General features: G+C 57.0%; 1 protein-coding gene and 1 long non-coding RNA gene across 5 annotated transcripts; one reads left to right on the plus strand and one right to left on the minus strand.

Moving 5' to 3' along the window:
* The first annotated feature begins 130 nt into the window (after window positions 1-130).
* LOC143687611 (uncharacterized) lies at window positions 131-9,774 on the plus strand. 2 transcript variants are annotated; one of them, XR_013177597.1, is made up of 4 exons: window positions 131-1,845; window positions 2,191-2,357; window positions 8,497-8,587; window positions 8,689-9,774. It is a non-coding gene; the product is annotated as an uncharacterized LOC143687611 (long non-coding RNA). The 2 variants fall into 2 exon arrangements; XR_013177596.1 differs by having other exon boundaries at window positions 2,224-2,357.
* Window positions 2,947-19,617, minus strand: PPP1R9B (protein phosphatase 1 regulatory subunit 9B). Of its 3 annotated transcripts, XM_077164724.1 has the most exons (10): window positions 17,590-19,611; window positions 14,354-14,486; window positions 12,749-12,869; window positions 10,748-10,852; window positions 9,514-9,649; window positions 8,840-8,992; window positions 8,677-8,730; window positions 5,575-5,804; window positions 5,159-5,255; window positions 2,947-4,951 (listed from the first exon to the last, which is right to left on the minus strand). In XM_077164724.1, the coding sequence occupies exons 1-10, from the start codon at window positions 18,964-18,966 to the stop codon at window positions 4,898-4,900; spliced, it is 2,460 nt and encodes an 819-aa protein (XP_077020839.1). In that variant the 5' UTR covers window positions 18,967-19,611; the 3' UTR covers window positions 2,947-4,897. The 3 variants fall into 3 exon arrangements, 2 of the variants coding, with proteins under 2 accessions (XP_077020839.1, XP_077020840.1); XM_077164725.1 differs by lacking the exon at window positions 5,575-5,804 and having other exon boundaries at window positions 17,590-19,614; XR_013177595.1 differs by lacking the exon at window positions 5,575-5,804 and having other exon boundaries at window positions 8,677-8,992; window positions 17,590-19,617.

The raw sequence follows: 19,617 nt of genomic DNA on the forward strand, positions 1-19,617 counted from the left end.
AAGAACCGGAGGGAGTCGGGGTGGGGGGCGGAGGCGGCGGAGCGGGGGGAGGGGGAGGCGGCGGCCAGGCCGGGGGGTTCCGAGTTGCCGTTACTTCTCGGCCCGCGAGAGGCTGCGCGCACCCGGGGGTGGGGGTTGGGGGGCTGGGAGCCGCCAGGGGGAGGCAGCCCCGACTTAGGACCCTTGGAGGCTTCCGCCTCCTCTGCAAGTTCTGTGAGGGTCCCTGATTCGTTCATTCAGCAAATATCCACCTAGCGTTCGCCGGCCCCGGCCTGAGGGGACCGCGGTGAACAGAACCCAGCGGGTCCAGGCCGTCGGGGCTGGCGAACTAAAGAGGGACAGCCGAGCTGAGAGACCCCCGCCAGCTGACGCCGTGAGCCCTGGCTGGCAAAGGAAACGTTAGGGCCTGGGGAGGGAACGGGAGGCACCTGGCCCGGCCTGGGCAGATTACTAGAGGTGATGTTGTTTATGTACATCCTTAGGCCTGGGTAGAGCAGACAGTACCAGTGTGGCTTGGGGATGGGAGGGGACAAGGGGAAGATGATATGAAGTTTGGGGCAGGGAGAGGGCAAGGGGCAAGTCTTGCACTTTATCCTGAGGTACAGGGGGGTGGGGTGGGGTCATTAACAAAGGAGAGAACAGCTCAGATTTGTATTTTAGTGGGAATCTTCTGGCTTCTCTGGGAGAATGGATTGATGGACTGGAGAGGGCTGTCTGAAGGCAGGGAGACCCCTCATGGGACTGTCAAGATGAGAGCAGCTGGCATGAACATTAAAGAGCAAGTAGGAAACTATTCAGGATGTAGAAGGGAAGAAATTGGCAGACCCCCAGGACTGCCTGGACCTGGGGGTTAAGGGAGAAGGAAGGGGTCTGGGTTGACTTCTGGTCCTGGGGTGAGGCAGGGAGGGCTGGAGGTGGAGGGGTTTGAGAGTGGATGAGATCAGATTTGGAGCCGGTGAGCTGGAGATGGTGGCCGGCCAGCCAAGGGAGAAAATGTAGTCATCACCAACTTGCTTCCACCAGGGAGCCTCACATGAGCAGGCACTGTAGTAAACACTTTTCCTTGGTTTATTTAATGTCACCCTCACAATGAGCCCAGGAGGGACGGTATTACTCCCGTTTTAAGAAGAGAAGATGGAGACTCAAAAGAGTGAAGTGGCTTGTTCAAAAACAAGTGGTGACGTTGGATAAAGAGATCCAGAACTCAGGAGAGAAGGGAGAAGGGTGGAATCTGTAGGGCAGCCCCAGGCCTCTGACAAATGTGGAACCAAGATGGTCTTGTAACTATGGGTGAGGATAGAATTGGCAGTCTGGGGGCTGAGGGTATCCAAGGAGATCCATGGGAGTTTGGAGGTCTCTGTGTGTCTTCAGAATCTGCTGGCAGTCATGGGGTACTGATATTGTGATCTGCGAAGGAGGTGGTGTCAGGGGTGACAGGCATGGGGCCATGTCTGGCGTCTTTAAAGAGTTAGCACAATGTCTGCAGATATAGTTGCATACAGGCACCTGGTGAGATCTGGATGGTGAGCTGGGGTGAAGGAATTGATCCCTGTAGACAACAAAGGGTTGGGGTGTGTGGGTGATGGATATGCAGTCAGTGCTGGAGTGGGGGTGGGGGAGTCTTTTCTAGGCCATAGGACCCTTTGATCTTAATAATGCCTAAATTTCTGGGAGTTGAGAAACTTATCCCACCCCCCATATGCTTTCCTTCCCCCAAGGCAAGTGTTGGGGTTACAGCAAACCTAATTAACCTTCCAAGAACTGGGCAGGTGACAGGGCTGCACAACCCACACCAGGTCAGCCCACAGCCACTTGACACAGCCCCAAAATGGACATCTATCATGGGTAAGTCACATCTCAGGATTGAGACACTCGCAGCAAAGGCACATACAACACCCTGTCACACAACATATTGAGGCTTAATCATAGGGGTCTTCCTGGCCCACCTGTAGGAACACTGAATGTGCACATACCAGACTTAGCGTTCAGGTCCCTCACCTAATAAACAGAACAGATGGGGTAGCAGGGCCCCATCCTAAATGTTCATCCCATCAGACCAGCAGAAGCCCTTACCACAACCCCCATTTCTGCCTCCCCACCTAGGAAGGTCCAGCAAATTCAGGTCTTGGACTTCTTGGCTAGGTAGCCTGAGCAGGGCAGACAAAACCCCATTTTTTATTTTGGTCTCAGGAGGCTCCAGGGTTCCGTGATCTCTAATTTCAGAGCCATGGCCTGTGACCTGGTGGCTTGGTGGTCTCTGACCTTATGATTCAGCCACCTGAAGATCCGTCTGCAGCATTCCCAGGGGTTCAGCGAGTTTTCCGAAGATGATCCATTTGGAGAAGAGGCCTTAAGAGGCAAGGTCTTTCTTGCTAGGTTTCTGGATGATCCTCAGGTGGATGGCAGGTGTGGAGTTAGGTTTTTTTTTAGTAGAGGCCGTGGAAAGTGAGAATTTGGTTTGAGACAAATGATACCTGTGCTACAGCCATCCACAAGGCAGCAGCTGCCTCAAGGGGTAGTGAGTGGTCACCATCACTTATCTTGGATGTTGTAGGGATGCACCAAGATGAGACCACTAAGGGCTCTGATATCCCTCATGGCAAAGGGAAGGGAAGGTGAGGATTCCCCTGGAACCCTCAAATGCCCTGGTGCTTCCATTCTCACAAACATATACACCAGTACCCAGGGCAAAGAGAGGCTGGTGCTGGGAACAGGCCACCCTGCTCCATGCTAGCTCTCACCTCTCTCTGGGACTTCACAAAAGCTCTTCCCCTGAAATCCTGGCATCTGCACCCTCGGGCCCATTAGTATTTAGAGCCAGTGAGTCAGCAACCAGACCTGCTGGCACAGAACAGGGACCCAGAGCCATTAAAGGCCTCTCAGGCCTGCCCCCGGAGGGGCAAGCTTAAGAGATTCTCTCTGGGACCCTGGGAATAAAACCACCCCACATCTCTTTGAAACCTTTGCTCTTTCAGATATTCCATATAAGGTACCTCCTGAGAATAAGGACTGGTTATCCTTTAGTTTAGAGGACTTTTCAGGGGAAGGACTTGGGGTTCACCTTACCATATCTAGCCCATCTAAATTCCACAGAGGCCTTGAAAAGTAGGAATGCAATGGACTGAATCAACTCTGGTAACCCCAGCCCTTTGCCTTTGCTGAAGTGGGGGGATGGTGACAAAGACAGTATGTTGGAATCGGGGGCATGAAAATTCAGGAGAAAGATCCCCAGGGCCAGGGGCAGTACTGGTGGCACGTGACCAACGGGCACAGGCAGGCACCCCTCTTCCCTCCACTCCCAACCCTTCTCCAGCGAATCAAGAAACCAGGCAGCGGGGCTGTGGGGGCTGCTTTTATGGGGACGACCTGACAGAGGGCATGGTCCGTACAAAACCGGGAACAATACATACATATATATATATATTATATACAGAGACGCGGTCCCTAGGAGGGCGGGGCAGGGGCGGCCGCTGGCCCGAGAAGCCGGAAGCGACCCCGCAGCCCCGCCCCCCTGGCTCCGCCCCGCCCCCCATCTGCCGGGCTGAGGGAGATGAAGCCGGTGGGCCCGGGGAACTGAGACAGCTCTTTCAAGGGGTGGGGGTAGGAAAGGGGGACCAAGAAATACTGATCGATGGCATGGTCTATTTACAGGGGTCGGGGAGAAGCCAAAACGGATAGAACGGGGCTTTTTAAAAAATTAACAAGACCCAGGCTCGGGGAAGGGCACAAAGAAGTGGCAAGATGAGATGGATTCTGAAAGTGGAGGGGCCCTGGGGGGTAGGGGGTGTCTCACCTCCCTTGGTCCAAGCCCCAATTTGGGGTTAAATTGGGGAAACGGAGTCGATTTTAATTAGAAAGCAGGCTGCCAGCAGGGCAGCTCTGGTCTCCAAAAAGATTAGTAAAATTTTGCCCTCCAGTCACACACTGAAAAACAGTGCCGGGTGGGAAGGGGTGAGGCTGAATCTCTGCAACGCTGGTACAAAGCTTCCAGGTGTCTGGCCCTCAGGAGAGAAAATGTTCCCCTTGCCTAAGGCCAGGGTCTCCGCAGCCAGGCTCCCCAAGCTGATCCCTTCTCCTCCCTGGAAATCCCAGGCTTGGCCAGGGAACCTGAACCCCAGAGAGGTGGCAGAATAGTTCTGGAGTAGGTTATGGCTATTTGGCACCTGGGGTAGGCCACAGGAGAAACTGAGGGCTGCTGCCCCAGGAAAGGGGAACTGGGGACCAGGTGTCCTGGACTCCCTTTTTCCTACTCTCACTCCCCTTTCCCTGAAGGATAGAAGAGAAATCAGTGCAGGGCCAGGCCTGTCCTCCAGGCTCTGGAGTGGATCCTATCTTTCCCGGGTGGTGCACAGGGATGGGAAGGGATGTTGAGGCGATCCCCCTCTCCCCCAAACAGGAGGGTCTGAATGCAACAGAGACAGCACAATGATGAGGGGGGGGGTTGCCAAGAAGGTAGAGTCACAAATCAAAAAGCCCAGGGGCCACCCAGCAGCTCAGTGGACAGGGAGCAGCCTCCAGCTGGCAAGATGTTGGGAGAGCCCCCAGCCCCATTCAGGTCCAGAGACAAAGGCTGGAGGTTGTAAAGTCTGGCAGTTTGGTCTGCAGGTCCTTGTGTCCATCCACCACCCAGGCCAGCCCTCAGCATCCCATGGCCTCTGTGCCTCAGCCCCCACGGAGCAGGGTGGAGGCCACTCTTCCAGCCACCTCTATCTGCCTGGGCCACCCTAAGTGGGCCTGTGGTGCAGGCCCTCTGGTCCCTGAAGCTAGGGGTGGAGGGGGGTGGGAAGTCGGGGCACCTGTCCCCAGGCTGGTAGGGGGCGGGGTGGAGTATTGAGAACAGGGGAGAGAAGACAGTGGGAAGGGATTTCATTATTGTCCGGTCAGGGAATGATTCCTGTTAAGTAGAATTGGAATTCCTCAGTGTTTGCAGGTTTCCTTCCAGTTCTGAGATCTGGAAAACAAGGGGAGAGGAGATCAGACCTGGGCATCAGGCATGGGCCCTGTCCCCTCTGTGCCCCTCGTGGTTTCATGACCCTGAGCGCTCAGCCTGCACAGGACTCACCCCTCCCTCCAGGGTGCTCAGGCTCAATGAGGCTTACCTGCTGCTCCCTGCATGAGAGCTGTCCCTGGGGTGTCCCTGAGGCATCCTTGGGCCTACCTTATCCAGGAGTTTGTCCATCTCCTCCTTCCGAGCCAGCTCTGACTCCTCCAGGACCCGACGCTGTGCAGTCTCCTTTTTCAGGAACTCGATCTCCCTGGGGATAGGCAGGGCACAGAGCAGGTAAGGGTGGGTGGCCTGGCTCCTGGCCAGAGTCTCAGAGTCTCAGCCCTATCCTCAGCGCCACCTGGGCAACTCTGCACTCTCCCTGTGTAGGTTTGGGAGGGCCCAGGTATTAAGAGCCTCTGGTGCCCAGTCATTCCAGGCCCAGACACCCCCACCCTGGGGCCATCCACCTTCAGGGTTCCCTGTCTCCCTACTCAGCTGGGTGTGGGGAGGGACTGTCACAAAAGGCCTCTCAATCCTCCCTGGGCCTGAGGCCAGGTCCCCTGACCCCCACCCCCATGGCCACGTACTTCTGCTGGTAGTCCTTGATGAGGCGCTTGGCTTTGCTGTACTTGCGCTCCAGGGCCTGGTACTGGGCCTGGGTCTCCCGGAGGTGCTCATCCACAGCCTGGCACAGGCTCTGGGCCTCGCCCCAGTAGCCCTCCAACTTCTCCATGCGCTCCTTGTTCTCCTCCACACTCTGTTCCAGCTGGGCCTTCTCCACCCGCCACCGCCCCTTCTCCTGCTCTAGGCTCTGCAGCTGAGAGAGCGAAGGAGTGGCCCTGGGTTGGTGCTGGCCAGAGGGAGCCAAGGGGCACCCCTTATCCTGGCACGGAGGCCAGAGTCCAGGAGAACTCCCACTGCATTCCAACTACTAACACTCCTTGGTTGAGTCTGAGGACTGAGGCCTGGAGAGGGAAGGGCGGGACCTCAGCCTCAGAACTCCCAGCCTGGGTCTGAACACTGCCCCTCATTTCCAGGGAGGCTGGAGGGCCATGTTAATCACTGACTGGTACCGTGACTTAGGGCACAACAACTTGTTAATTCTCAGTCCTCCCATCTGTAAAATGGGAGTGATATCTGCCTTGCCAAGCTCACAAAGGCTACAATGAGATGGTAGCTTTGAAAGAGCAAGGCAGGTGAGGGTCACAGTTGCTTTCTGTCCCCTCTCTGCAACCCAGTCCCTCTCTCAGCTCCCAGGCCACTCCAGTGTAGATCTCCACTCACAATAGCTCACTCCCGAATCCTCTGTTTTCTTAATAATCACTGCCCTGGGGTGTGGTCCCGCCTTCCACACCTCCTCTGTGTACTCTGAGCCCCAAATTCTGAGCTCCAGACCAACTTCACTCCCACCTTCCAGCCTTGTCTCCCAGTCCCTCATAGGCACTTTTCCCATATCAGACCCTTTATCCTCATGAGCCTATGCCTTTCTTTCTTGACTTACTCTGTTAAAAGGTGCCTGCTAGAAATACATTTTTGTTATCTGTACTCCTGCCACAAAATCTTCTAGCAGATCTTCAGACTTTCCATGTTCCCTCTTGCCAAAGGGCCCTTGCACGTGCTGTATCTGTTGCCTGGAAATGCCCCCTATCTACTTGTCCCCTTTCCCAGACATTTCCACAAATTCATCCTTCAGTTTTCTGCTCAGCGTCTCATTTTCTAGGGAAGCCTCCCGTGGCCCCCTCACTCCTACCCTCACCCCCAGCTGGATCAGGTTCCTCTGTTCTAGTTGCTCAGTCACCTGTTCTCTTACAGAGCCCCATCTCAGTCTGTAATGATACAGTACTGGTGTGCACAGACTTTAAGTTACAAGAGGACAGGGACCAAGTCAATTTTTGGCCATCTCAGTGTCTGTAATGGTGCCAGCACACAGAAGGTGCCCAAGAGATGCTTATAAATTGAATGCTTGAACAAACCTTTGTTGCTCTTCCCTTCATGCTCTGTGTACAGCCAGAAATGTGATTTATTACTTTGATTTCAGAAATCTAGCTTTAACTAACTGTGATGACAGTTAGTCTTATCTGTCTACTTGTCTAGGCAATAGTATTCAATTATTTCATCAAATGCAAATTTAGGTGTTGCTGTGAAGGTACTCTGTAGATGTGGTTAACATCTAAAGTTAATTGACTTTAAGTAAAAGAGATTACCCTAAAAAATGAGGGTGGACCTCATCTAATCAGTTGAAGGCCTTAAAAGCAAAAACTGATGGTTCCCAGAGAAGAAATTCTGCCTCTAATCTGCAGCATGAAATCTTGCCTGAATTTCCAGCCTGCTAGCCTGTCCCAAGATTTCAGACTCAAGACTGCAACATCAGCTCTTGTCTAAGTTTCCAGCCTGTTGGTCTGTCCTATCAGTTTTCGACTTGCCAGCCCCTACAATAATGTTAGCTAACTCTTTAAAATCTGCCTATCTATCCATCTGTGTCCTCTGCCAGAACACCAACCAGACCTCTAACCAGCTTGTCAGTCACACTCATAGCCTCTCCATTTTGCAGGCAGTGACCTTCTGAAAACCCTCATGTGGCCATACAGCTCCATCCTGTCCATAGGACCAAGGCCAGAGTCCTTAGGGAGAGTCAGGACCCTTCAAGTCACAGCCTACCCTGGCCATCCAGACCTGCTTCCCTTCTCTTCCCATAGCCTGGCAGGCCTTCTCTCTGCCCCAAATCCAGCCTCTAACCTTTAACTCATCTCCCTGCCAGGAACACCCTTCCTTTTGCTTCAGCCATCTAAACTCTGCCCTCTCTCCAAGGCTCAGCTTCCCTTTCCTCTCTGTGTGTGCTGGGTGTGTAGTTATGTATGTGTACCCGTGTGTATGTCTACATGGCTCCTCTGTAACCCTCTGCCTGGAAGCTACAAGGGGGAGTGGGGGTGGAACTCCCAACGAACAGGCTTTTAACATGATGTCTGTATATCTACATGCCAGCAAGCATGTTGGCATCCAACATATTGGTGTGGGTATCTGTACACAGCACATGTGTGTGTTTGTGTGTGCCACTGTCTGATCGTGTCAGCATCAGCAGCTCCACGTTGCCTGCCCAGGTGAGAATGTGCATGTTCTGTGACACTCTGCAAGACTGGATGGCCTAATGATGGTCCTGCCTGTGTGTCTCACAGCATACAAGTTTGGAGTGGGTTTACCTCGGTGTGAAGTGGATGCTTCCAGAGTCTGTACATGCTGTGTGCCTGGGGTCCATACTAGCACATGCCAGAGTATGTATCCATGGGTAGTTTGTATGTATCACTGAGCCTGTGAGTAGAGGACATCTGTAGGACAGCATGGGCGTGTAGACATCTGGAGTGCAGCTTAATGTGCTTCACTATAATAGATAATAAGGGCCAACCCTTTATTGTGCACCTATTTTGTGACAGACACTGTGCTACATACTTTGCATGAAGCATCTCATTTAATCTTCACAATGAGGTCAGTACTATTACTTCCCCATTTTACAGATGAAGTGACTGAGACACAGAGCAGCCAGTGAACAGTGGAGCACATGGGTCCAGTTTGCCTTGGAGTGGCCTGTCCTGGATGTACCTGAAGGTGGTGTATGAGTGTCAGCATACAAGTGTGTGTGGGGGGGGAATTCTCCCAGCCCTGAGACCCATTTCTCACAGGCACACTGTCCTTACCTTTCTTTTCAGCTGCTGGATCTCTGCCTCGGTGACAGCATGCTTGATCTGGAGCTGCGGAGGCAGGAGGGCAGGTGCTCAGCTCTGGCTGAGGTAGGGATGCTACAGGGCAGGAGACCAGCCTGCCCTCATCCTCCACCACCCAGGGACACCCTCCTCCTACCTCCTTGAACTTGTGCACCAGCTTCTCGGGCTCCATGTCCACAGGGGACAGTGCATCCTCATTCTCTGCCAACTCAAACACCTCAATGGCCATCTCGCCACCCGGAAATGTGGGGCTCAGCTCTTCATCCTCATCGGTGGCATATTCTCCCGTCTATGGAGGGAGACAGGAGGTCATAGCCCCCAGCCAGCCCAGCTGCCCCAGCAGTCTGACTGCAGTGTCAGACTGCGAGCCACTTAGGGATGTGGGTTATGCCTCCCCCATCAGACACAGGGTTTGTGTCTTCCCAATAGCCCGGGGAATACCTTGAAGGCAAGGGTAATTTTCCTCATGAGGCTGGGAACCTGAGGAAACAGCTCGTGCTTTCCCCCTCACACTAGGGGTCCCCTGAGGTCTGAAGCTGTCTCCCTTCTCAGATTAAGTTCCCTGAGCACAGGTGCTGTGTCTTCCCCTCAGAGCAGGGGTTCTTTGAGGGGACTCAAAGAGGTCTCTCTGAAGACAGAGGGTATGACTCCTCCATCACACTAAGGATTCTTTGAGGCTCCCCCAGCATAGGGAATGGCACTTTGGGCTTCTTTATACTGCCTGGTAAGGTGTCAGCAGCAGAGGACAGTGGCAATGCCTCAACTGACCACCAGGGGACGATTGCGCTACAGCCAGGCCCGGGCCCCTACCTCCTCATCATCCTCTCCGTACTGGGCGTATCTCTGCTCCATCATCTCCCGTTGCCATCGCTCCTGTTCCAGGGTCTGCTGAATTAGCTGGGCCACCTCGCTCTGCTCCCCTGGCCGCTCCCGGCCAATCATAAACCTGCAGGGGCACCAGCATCATCTCCCGGCCTCCTGTCCTCTGCTGGGTTAGATGTTCTTCCCCTTGGTGCTCCCCTTTCCAAACCCAGGCCTCCCGGGGGAGGTGAAACAAGAGGGCTGAATCCAGAGGCTGAAGAGTATTAATAATGAATGGGGGAGCTGCGGGCCCTTACTGGGTTTCCTTCTTAGGAGAGGCAAGAAGGCTTCCAAGCCCTCCTGGCCAATGCTGGGGGTAGGGGCTGTGAGCCAAATTTAGTATTGGGCTGCTGGGGATATAAGCTCAGGAGCTGCCCATGTAGGGAGCTCCTTCCCCACCATGCCAGGAAAAGTGAGGCAGGGGTTGGGGAGGATGGCCCATCGTAGCAGGGCTGGGGCTGTGGAGGTGTGTCTTGGGTACAGTCCAAGCCTCTGAGCTTCAGGAAGGGGTGGGATGATGGTGATTGGAGATTAGGATGGAGAGGAAATAGTGGAACTTCCAGGCACCAGCCCCCCCTCCCCGTGGCCACCCACATCCTGTTTCTCTCCACTGCCCTTTCCTGGGGGCAGTGCCTCTTGGGGGGTAGGGGGTGGGACCAAGTGATACCCATAAGTTATACCAGAGATGGAGGGGATACAGGGAATTTCTAATCCAACCACCTCAATTTACAGTCCTAGGGAACAGAAAGTCTCCCAAGACTGCACAGAGCTGGGGAGGTGAGAAGGATTAAGTTCTGGGTGAGGGACCCCCGGTTCAGATGGTATTATCTTTGCACATCTCAGTTTTTCACTAAGTTGGGCATAGGAAGGGGGAAAGAAGAAAAAGTTTATTTTATACAGAAGAGCCCAGGAGGACTGCAGGGAGGGGGCATGAACACTGGGCCTTGAGGCCAGAAGGCTGGTGGCCAGCAGTGGTCAGGGAGTATGGGACAAGAAGGCAGGCATGTGCCAAGGGACTATGGTGAGAGCAATTCCTTCAGGCAGGGAGTAGTTGAACATCCTGTGTTTGAGTTAGATCACCCAAAACCTTGACTGGACATGGGAGGTGGGCAGAGTGGCCAGATGGGGGCTGAGCCTCCTGCCTGTTCCCATTTCCCATCCATCCTGGCCCCTTGGCCCTCACCGCACTCGGCCTTTGGTGTTCCGGAGAACGGAGGCTGCAAAGCTCTGGGTCACTCCCACCAGACTTGTTCCATCCACTTCCACCAGGAGGTCGTTCACTTGGATCCTAGGGAAGATGGTGCCAGTTAAGGGGGCCACAAAGGGCGCCGTGGAGCGGGGGTAGAGAAGACCTGCCTCCCCACAGAACTCACACTCTGTCCACCTGCACAAAATGCACAAGGATGGAGGATGAGGCATGAGCAGGCCCAAGTGTGTGGGCAGGGGGAACCAACAAGGGAATCAGATACAGGAGCTCAACAGCAGTGGCAGGTTCATCTCCTGTGACCTTTACACTCTGTCCCCTCCTCCGTCCTGCCCTACAGAGTGATATGACATTCCCAGAGATGTCTCTGCCCTGGGACACTAGCCAGGGTCCCTCAGTACTCATGTGATATGCAGCCCTCCTACACATCTATTTCAGCACAGACCCAAGTCTACAGCTAGCCTCCCAGATGCCTGAGGTTTGTGCAGCACTCTTGCATTCACACTCACTGTCCCCCAGGGTCACCTCACCCTGAGCACAGGGGCACATGCCCCAATGCACTCCAGCTGTGATACCTGAAGCCCTTGTTCTCCATACAAGAAGGGAGGTGGGGTGGCTCAGCCTGGTCACCTTCTTCCTCCATTTCCACCTCCCTTAGAGTTCTAGACCTCAGGGATCACACAAGGAAATGCAGAAAGTGACCTACTGTAAATGACTCACCCACACTCCCATTGTCTGGAGAAGAGTTGTGGACACACTTTCATGTGCACAAAGTCACATGAAACTCCCCAAACACACTCCCCAAACCACCAGCAGGCAACAATGGGAAAGGCTCTGGGTAGTTCAAATTGGGGGCTTTATAGGGAGTGGGTGATAGGTAAGAACTGTTACTTTTCCTTTTCCCACCCCCCACCCATCACCCGAACATCTCATAACACACCCTCAAATCTGCCCAGTCCTCCACAGCTCACCTCTGCCATATGGAGGGTGTTTGGGTTTGGATGGATGGTACCACCACAAGGTACCCCTGAAGTCAACCTCTAACTCATGACAACCCCAGGGGATATCCTAAAGCCTGCCCCTCTATCCCTGCCCAACCATTACCCCTCACCCCAACTCACACAATCAGAGCAAAGTCACCGAAAGAGAAGTCCCTGGGCTGGCCCAGGATTCCAACAAGGCCCCTAAACATTCTGGCCCACAGAACTCATCCCCTCCAGCCACAGATGCTAAACCCAGGCACATGCGGTACATGTGTAGGGCAGCCCCTCCAACATACCTTCCTATTTTTCCTTGAACACCTGGATCTCCCTTGCTCTCTGCTCCAGCTATGCCTGCCTGCTTCCGGCTCCCCTGCCAGGAACCTCTTCTACACCACACTCGCTCACATCCACACCCTCAGCCTCACTCGCTCTGTGCATCCTTTAGAGCTCAGCTCAGATGTCACTTCTTCCAGGAAGCCTTCCCTGACACCCAGAGTGTTTAAGTCCTCCTGGTACCCTGTGCTTTCCTCCATTTCACTATTTTCAGTATGCCCATTTGTCTGTCTTCTGCATGACACTGAAAGCTTCCAAAGGGCAAAGCCCTTGCTACCAACTCCCCAGGGCCTGGTGCCAGCTGACAACAGCCAGGGACTCCATATTTGTTGAATGAAAAAGAGAATGCTCAAATCTATTTCACCAGGCACAGTCAGCACTGCTTCTCTGCCAGCACACCCCTGGTCCAGGACAAGCTACATCCATGTTCAGCACCGTCCTCACCACCTACCCTCCTCCAGAGTGGAAATGCCACGACAGCGGGGCTTTCTCTGTTTAGTTCGCTGCTATGACCCTGGGCTTAGAATAGCATCTGACATGATAGTGCCTGATGGACTTCTAAACTGCCACACAGAGCACACAAGTCTCCTGGGTAACAGCTTGTCCCCAGACTCAGCGGCCCACCCCACATGACACCTGGTATGGAGTGAGAGGGAGGTGGTACCTGCCGTCCCGGTGGGCTGCGCCGCCCTCAGTCACGGTCTTGACGAAGATGCCCAGCTTCTCCAGGCCCATGTCTGCCCCGGCCCCCATGCCAATGATGCTGATGCCCAGGCCTTCAGAGTCTGTGGAGCAGAGAGGCGGGCAGGGACCAGGGGAGGGGCAAGGTCAGTGTGCTCCAGACTAGGGCTTACCGGGCATGGAGTGAAGCACCTCCACCCCAAGTCCCTCATGCTACGGCACAACCTTATGTCAGAAAGAAGTCCCTGGGTTCAGGGAATGTCCCCCAAAAGGGGAAGGATGTGGTTCTATCCATCCCCTCTTTGTTCTTGAGTCACTCCCTGCCATTTGCCCCTCCCCCCGGCTCAAAGAACTGATGGGCAGCAGGGTCTGCTGAGGGGGCACAGGGAGAGGCTGTGTGCATGCAGGTGAGACTGAGGGGCTGCGGTGGGTTATGAAGGGATGGCGGGCTGTGTGTGGGGGCGGGCGTGATGGGGATAGTGGGCTGGGTGGCATGATGGTGAGGTGGTGGGGGTGGCTGTGAGGGGTCCAGCTTGGTTAAAGCCTTTTGCTCTTATCTCTCCCTCAGCCATCTATTCCACAGATACAGCTTCAATGACCAAAGACCCCCAACTTCCTCTCCCCTGAGTTACACCCTCCAGTCCCTGCCTGGCTGTCTCAGGGGCCTCTGACACCCACACTGCTACTTTTCCTCCACAGCCAGACTCATTCACTTCCCAGCTGGCTGCCAGGCCTGGGAGTCACCTGGCCTCCTCCCTCCCTCACTGCTCTGGCCCCAGAGCCAAAGAGCCACCAGAGCCTGCTGGCTCTCCCTCCAAGAGTCTCTCAGGGCCACCCACTTCCTGCACTGCCATCACTGCATCCAGCCAGTGGTCTCTCTGCCCTGTCCCCTGCCACCCGCTCCCTGCATTACACTCCAAGTAGCCTTTCTAGAACACTTTCCCCCACTTCTCAGGGGCTTCTGATCCACCTTAGAAAACAGACCGTGTCCTTCATATATAGTCTGCAAGGCCTTGTTTGCATGCCCTTTTCCCCTCACACTCAAGGTCCAGCCAATCCCATCACTTCTTCAGGGCCACTCCAAGCACAGTTCCCTCTGCACAGGCCTCTTTCCTCTGTCCCAATGCAACCCTTAATTCTCAGCTCTCTCCTCACAAACCACAGCCTTCAGGAATCCTCACCCAAGTCTGCCCAGGTCTCCTGCTAAGGCTTTTATAGCAGCCACCATGTCCCCTTCCCAGCATCTGTCTCAGAGGGTAGAAGGTGTGGTTCCATGTAACTGCCTCCCCCATCAGCCCTCCTGAGGGCAGCTGCCATGGCTGGGTTTGCCCATCATTGTATCCCGGGCACATAGCCCAGGGCCTGGCATCTGAGTGCCCGACAGATATTTGCTGAGTGATTAAGCAAATAACATTCCATGACAGGGGCTGGTGGCAGGTGTGAGCTTGCTCTGAGTGGGAGACCATGGGTGGCTAGGGGTGCTGACGGGGGTGGGCCGCCAAGGGGCCGTGTCAGAGGTAGAAGCCCCCAAGAGCACAAAGCAAAGGTCATGCCAGGGGAGGCCCTGGGTCAATCCTTCCGGGCTCACCCTTCTCCAGCTCCACAGGGAACAGCTCCAACCTCTCCACCCGCTTCTCCAGCTCATACTCAGCCGAGGCAGCCATTGGATCCACATCCTCATTGCGGCGATCATAGTCCTCATTGGAGTAGGTGCTGAACACCTGGGGAGAGTGGGGGGAGGGAGCAGGGGTCAGAGGGTCAAGGCCAGAAGAAGGGCCAGAGTCAGGAGCACAAGGGCAGAACTGGTATGAGGAGGCGAGAGGGCAGGCTGAGCCACCCTGTACCCCTCCAGCCAAATGCTGCCCCCCACCCCACAACTGCTTGGAGCCAAGACCAGGTAAAGAGTAGGGATTTGTGAAGATTTATCAATAAAAAAAAAAGAGCAGTAGGGAGCCGCCGCATCAGGTGCCTGGAGGCCTAAGGAGCAGGTATATGGGCCCCATCTCCCCTAAGGCCCCTGCCCATGAGCCCCTCTCCTCCAAGAACAGGCCCCAGGGCATCCTCAGCTGGCAGCAGCACCCTGGTGTCCCAGCCATTGTTTGGGTTTGCTCTGTGTCATCAAGGCCCTCCCTACTCCTACTCTGAGGCCACCCCACTCACAGGGGCTCACAGGATGAGAAAGCTAGCTGGGGGGGCCCAGGTGGTCACTTAGCTCAGTGCCCTCAATTTCACAGCAGCAGAAAAACTCAACTCAGGCCCTTGGAGCCCACCTGTCAGCTTGCAGCAGTCAGACTCCCAACCTGCACCTGACCTGCTTGTCCTCAAACCCCTCCCCCGCCAGGTGAAAGGGCAGTCCATTTTGCAGAGTCCCAACATGCCGGCTCTGCCTGACAAGGCTGCAAGGCTTAGTCGGTGGCAGAGCAGGATGAGACTACACCCAGCTTAGTTCCAGCAGGTGAATAACTGGCGACTTTGTCCCACTACACACGTGCACCAAGACCCAGGGACAGGACTGGCATGGGACTCTGTAAGCCCAGGCTCTGCAAACCAGCTCTGGTCCAGTTCTTTATCTGAGTTCCCTGACCCGTCAGCTCCAGCTGACGGGTCCTCTCATCCTTCAGTCTTTCTAGTCTCCTAGGTCAACCAACAAATCCCTCCCCAGACACCCCCATGACCTCCAAATCACCCCCTCAGCCTGCCCTGGGCTTTGCCCTCCTGTCTTTCCTCAGCCAGTCAATCCTGCTCACCTTTCAAATCCTGCACTCTGCAAGAAGCTCAGGCCTCAGCTAGGAGGCCACAGGCCACCCCCATCCCTCCTCACAGGTTGCCCACCACCATACGCCTAGCCCATCAGAGCACCCCAGGCCCAATCCCACTTTCCCAGGTAAAAACTTTATTTGAGCTGTCCTCAGCAGAAGCCTCCCTCTCCGTAAAGGTAACAACTGGGGCATCTTTGGGGCTTAAAACCCTGGACTCACTACACTAAGTAAAGGGAGGACAAAATCCCCAGCAAGGTCAAAAGTCAGACACACCAAGCCACACACCAACCCCCTCCCCACCAGGCTCTCACACCAGAGAACATCAGTCACTGGGGAGCAGGGAAGCACTGCTCCAAATCATGTGCTATTTTTTCACCAAAAAATCAGGGTAATGTCAAATATAGACAGAGGCCCAGGGCCTAGTACATAAAGAGCAAACTCCATCTCTGAGGGGAACAGGCTGCTTGGAGAAATGGAGAGGGGGGCATTCTGCCTCCCTCAGTGATTCCCACTCCCTTCTTCAGCACCCAGGAAACCCTGACCCTGTGTTTCTCACCCCTCCAGGGTCTCTTCACCTCCAGATCAGAGAAAGGGAGAGGGGAGGAGAAAGGACACCGAAGGCCCCAGCCCAGGGGAAGGAGCTGTACTGGGAAAGGGGTGGCCACCCACTTATAACCATTCAGGCCTCCAGCTGGGACAGGGAGTGAGGAGGGACAGAGGTTGGGCTCCTCTGCAGTAGGTGAAAGGAAACTTGGGTAGCCTGGGTGGTGTCGGGGCGTAGTTATGGAAACGGCAAGCAAACTGATTAGGGGGTGAGTGCTGGGCACAGTGGGCAAGCTGTGCAGGGTCCAGGCTGAGAAAAGTCCACGGCCCTAGATACCCCAGGAAGTAGACCTGGGACCCTGCACAGCTGAGCCTGGGGTGGCAGAAAGCACTATTAAGGCAAAATATGCCATCCAGAGTGGAGGGTAGAGGGGGATGGAGGTGACCTGGGGTTCTGAATTCTCCCCTTCCCCTTAGCACTGTTCTGGGGCTCTCAAAGCTCAGGTGCAGCTCACAAACCAGTTACCGATAGAGGGAGTGGGGATGGGGAAGGGACAAACAGGGGCTCAGAAAGGGGCAGTTCCGACCCCTCTTTCACGGCACCCTGGGAATGTGGCATGAACATGCAGGGCCTGCCTGGGCTAAAGCCATGGGAATCTGTCCTATTTAGCAGCCATGACCAAAGGTGCCTGCTGCCAGGCACCCTGGAGGATTTCCCAGCTGCTCCCCACCCCCCACCTCCCATGCCCTGGAGAAGATCTAGCCCACTTAAGGGTCACTCAAAGTGCCCCCTCCCTGTGGGAAAAGGAGCCTTTGGAAGCAGGCCAGCACTGACCCCAGGGACAGAGCCCCAGGGCTAGTCCCTACCCCACCTCCTAAGTCACATGGCCCAAGCTCACAGCCCTCACAGACCTGCTTCCCTCTTTCACTTCTGCAAAGTTGGAGTGGGGGCTCCAGGCAGGATGGAGGAAGGGCTGCAGTTCCCTGCACCTTCGTTTTGGGAAGTTCCTGGCTCCCCCTCCCTCTGTTCAGCCTTCCTCACCCTATCCTGAGTCAAGGGGAGGGAACGTAGGGAGGGCACCCACCCCAGAATAGGTTAGGACAAATGTGAGGGAGGGCTCCCTCGAGGACAAGGGCGCGCGCGCAGGCGCACACACACTTTTCTACCGCTCAAACCTTGGGCACTGGCAGTGCCAGCCTTTGGAGGAAAGCTTGGCTGGGGGAGGGAGGGAATGCAGGTGTCCCCCAGACCCGATAGGGCAGGACGGGTGCGACCGGAGGGCTGGGAGGGCCTGCAGGGGAGGAACCTGAGGGCAGGTCCGGGCAGGCCACCCCAGCCCCAGGTCTGAAAACCGTCCCTCCCTGACAGACAGTTGGTACGCCCCCCTCAGGGTGGTAACTTCTGAGAAGGGGGCTGGGTGGCAGGGGCTGACTCAGCCTGCCAAGGCCAGCTGGCGGGGCGGGGGCGACGACGCGCACGTGGCAGGGGCGGCGCGGGGGCGGGGAGTGGGGGCTCACTCACTTGGATGGGGGCCGTGCTGAAATGGATCTTGCGGCTCGGGGCCGGGTCTTCTTCCTCCGAGAGTCCCGGGATCTCCACGCACCCCGACTCGGGTTCATAGGGAGGCTCCCCATCCTCCTCGTCCTCTTCGTCGTCCTCCTCCAGGGCACTGCCCCCAGAGTCCTCCCCGAGCCCACTGTAGGCGCTCACGTCCACCAAGTCCGCCTCCGAGAAGTCCTCCTTCTTGGACTCATCCACCTCCTCGGAGGCCACGTCCAAGGCCCGGTCACTGCCCACCCCCTTCTCTGGCGCCGCCAACACCGCCGCCTCCTCCTCCTCGGAGGCCGCTTGGGCCTTCTGCTCCTCAGGCGCAGGGCTGGCTGTGGTTGCCACGGTGCTGCCATTCTCCAGGGCCGCGTGGACCGTCACTTCAGCCTGGATCACTTCCCCGGGCGCCGCCTCGGCCTCCGACTCCCCACTCTCCTCCACCTCCACAGGCTTAATCTTGCGCACCTCCCGGGGCTTGGGGGGCGGCCGGGTAGGGGCCACTCGGTGCTGCTGAGGCTGTTGCCCTCCCGGGCCGCGCTCCTTCTCGGCCTGGGCATCCCCCGACGGGGCGGGCGGGGGCGGCGGGGGCTGGAACACCCGGGACCGCTTACTGACCAGCTTCGAGTTGACTTGGGGGGGGCCGGCGGTCGAGCCCCTGGGGGGCCCGGGCCCACGGTGGAGGCCGGTCCTCAAGTCGGCCTTCTCGAAGACGGCGCTCAGCTGGCTGACCGTCGGCGACACGGCCTCGGCGTCCAGCTTGTCCAACGCCTCGGTGCTGCCGTTGAAGCGCACTACGACGTCCAGCTTCCGGTCCTGCAGGCCGGCGCGCTCCTGCCTCAGCAGCCGCCGCGCTGCGGCCTCCTTGTCGCCGCCGGTGGCCGCCGGGACGCTCCGTTCGAACAGCTTCCGCGTCTCCTGCAGCCGGGACGGCGGGTGCGGCGGCGGCGCCGGCTGCGCAGAGGGCGCGGGCTTGGAGTCGAAGCGGCTCACGCGCTCCGACACGCTGGTGCCCAGCTTGAGCAGGGCGCTGTGGTCCACGTTCTCGTTCAGGCTGCTGGCCCGCGGCAGCGACAGGCGCACGCCGCGCTCGGGCGCCCGCGGGGCCTCAGCTGGGCCGGCGCCGCCGCCCGCCTCGCCCGGCGGCCCCGCCGTGGTGCCCATCTGCAGGAACATACTTTTGATGCGGTGGACGTTGGAGCCATATTTCTTGTGGTGGGCCGCCTTGGGAGCCTCGTCGGGCCCGGGCGCGTCCGGAGGCTTCAGTGCCTGGATGCCCGCCTCGTAGGCGCTGCGGTGCGGGGAGGCGCTCCGGAGGGGACCCCCGGGCCCCCGCGGCTCTGTCTTCATCATGGTGGGGGGAGCCGGGTTCGCATGCCCCCGCTCCCCGCTCCCCCCCTCCAACAGGCTGCCGGCCAAGTCGGGACCACCGTCCCCCTCCTCCCCAAAAAGAAACCCCGAGAGGTCTTTTTTACGTTCCCCCTGAAACCAAGCTGCCAAAAACAGTTAGCCGTGCTTTAAAAAAAAGGAAAAAATATCTCCGCGCGCCCTGTGTGGGTCGCCTCCCCCAATCAAGCTGCCGAGACAGTCAGACCCTCTTAAAAAGCCCAAGCGGCCTGGTACGCTCGCCCCCACCCAAAATAGACAAGCAGCGGCCGGGGCCGGGGGAACCGCGCGCCCTGCCCGCGAAGCAGCCGAGGCGGTGCCGGCTCACATCGTCCGAGGCGGTGTCAGCGGGGCTGGCAGCCCCGGCGCCCCCCACCCCGGCCGGGGATCTCCGCTCCCGGGGGACCGGGCACCCCGGCGCCCATGGCTTGCTCCGCCGGCCCGGGCCGCTCCTCCGCCGCGCCTCCCTCCCTCCCTCCCTCCCCCCCGCGCCCCGAGCCTCGGTCTTTCTCTCGTTCTGCCCGAGCGGCGGCTGCCGGAGACCGAGCGGTTACCCTTCTCACCGCCGCCGCTGGGGGACTGGCACCTCTGGGTCCTAAAGGGATAGGATTTCCGGGA

This window comes from Tamandua tetradactyla, chromosome 6, assembly GCF_023851605.1.
Source record: "Tamandua tetradactyla isolate mTamTet1 chromosome 6, mTamTet1.pri, whole genome shotgun sequence".
Lineage (NCBI taxonomy): Eukaryota > Metazoa > Chordata > Mammalia > Pilosa > Myrmecophagidae > Tamandua > Tamandua tetradactyla.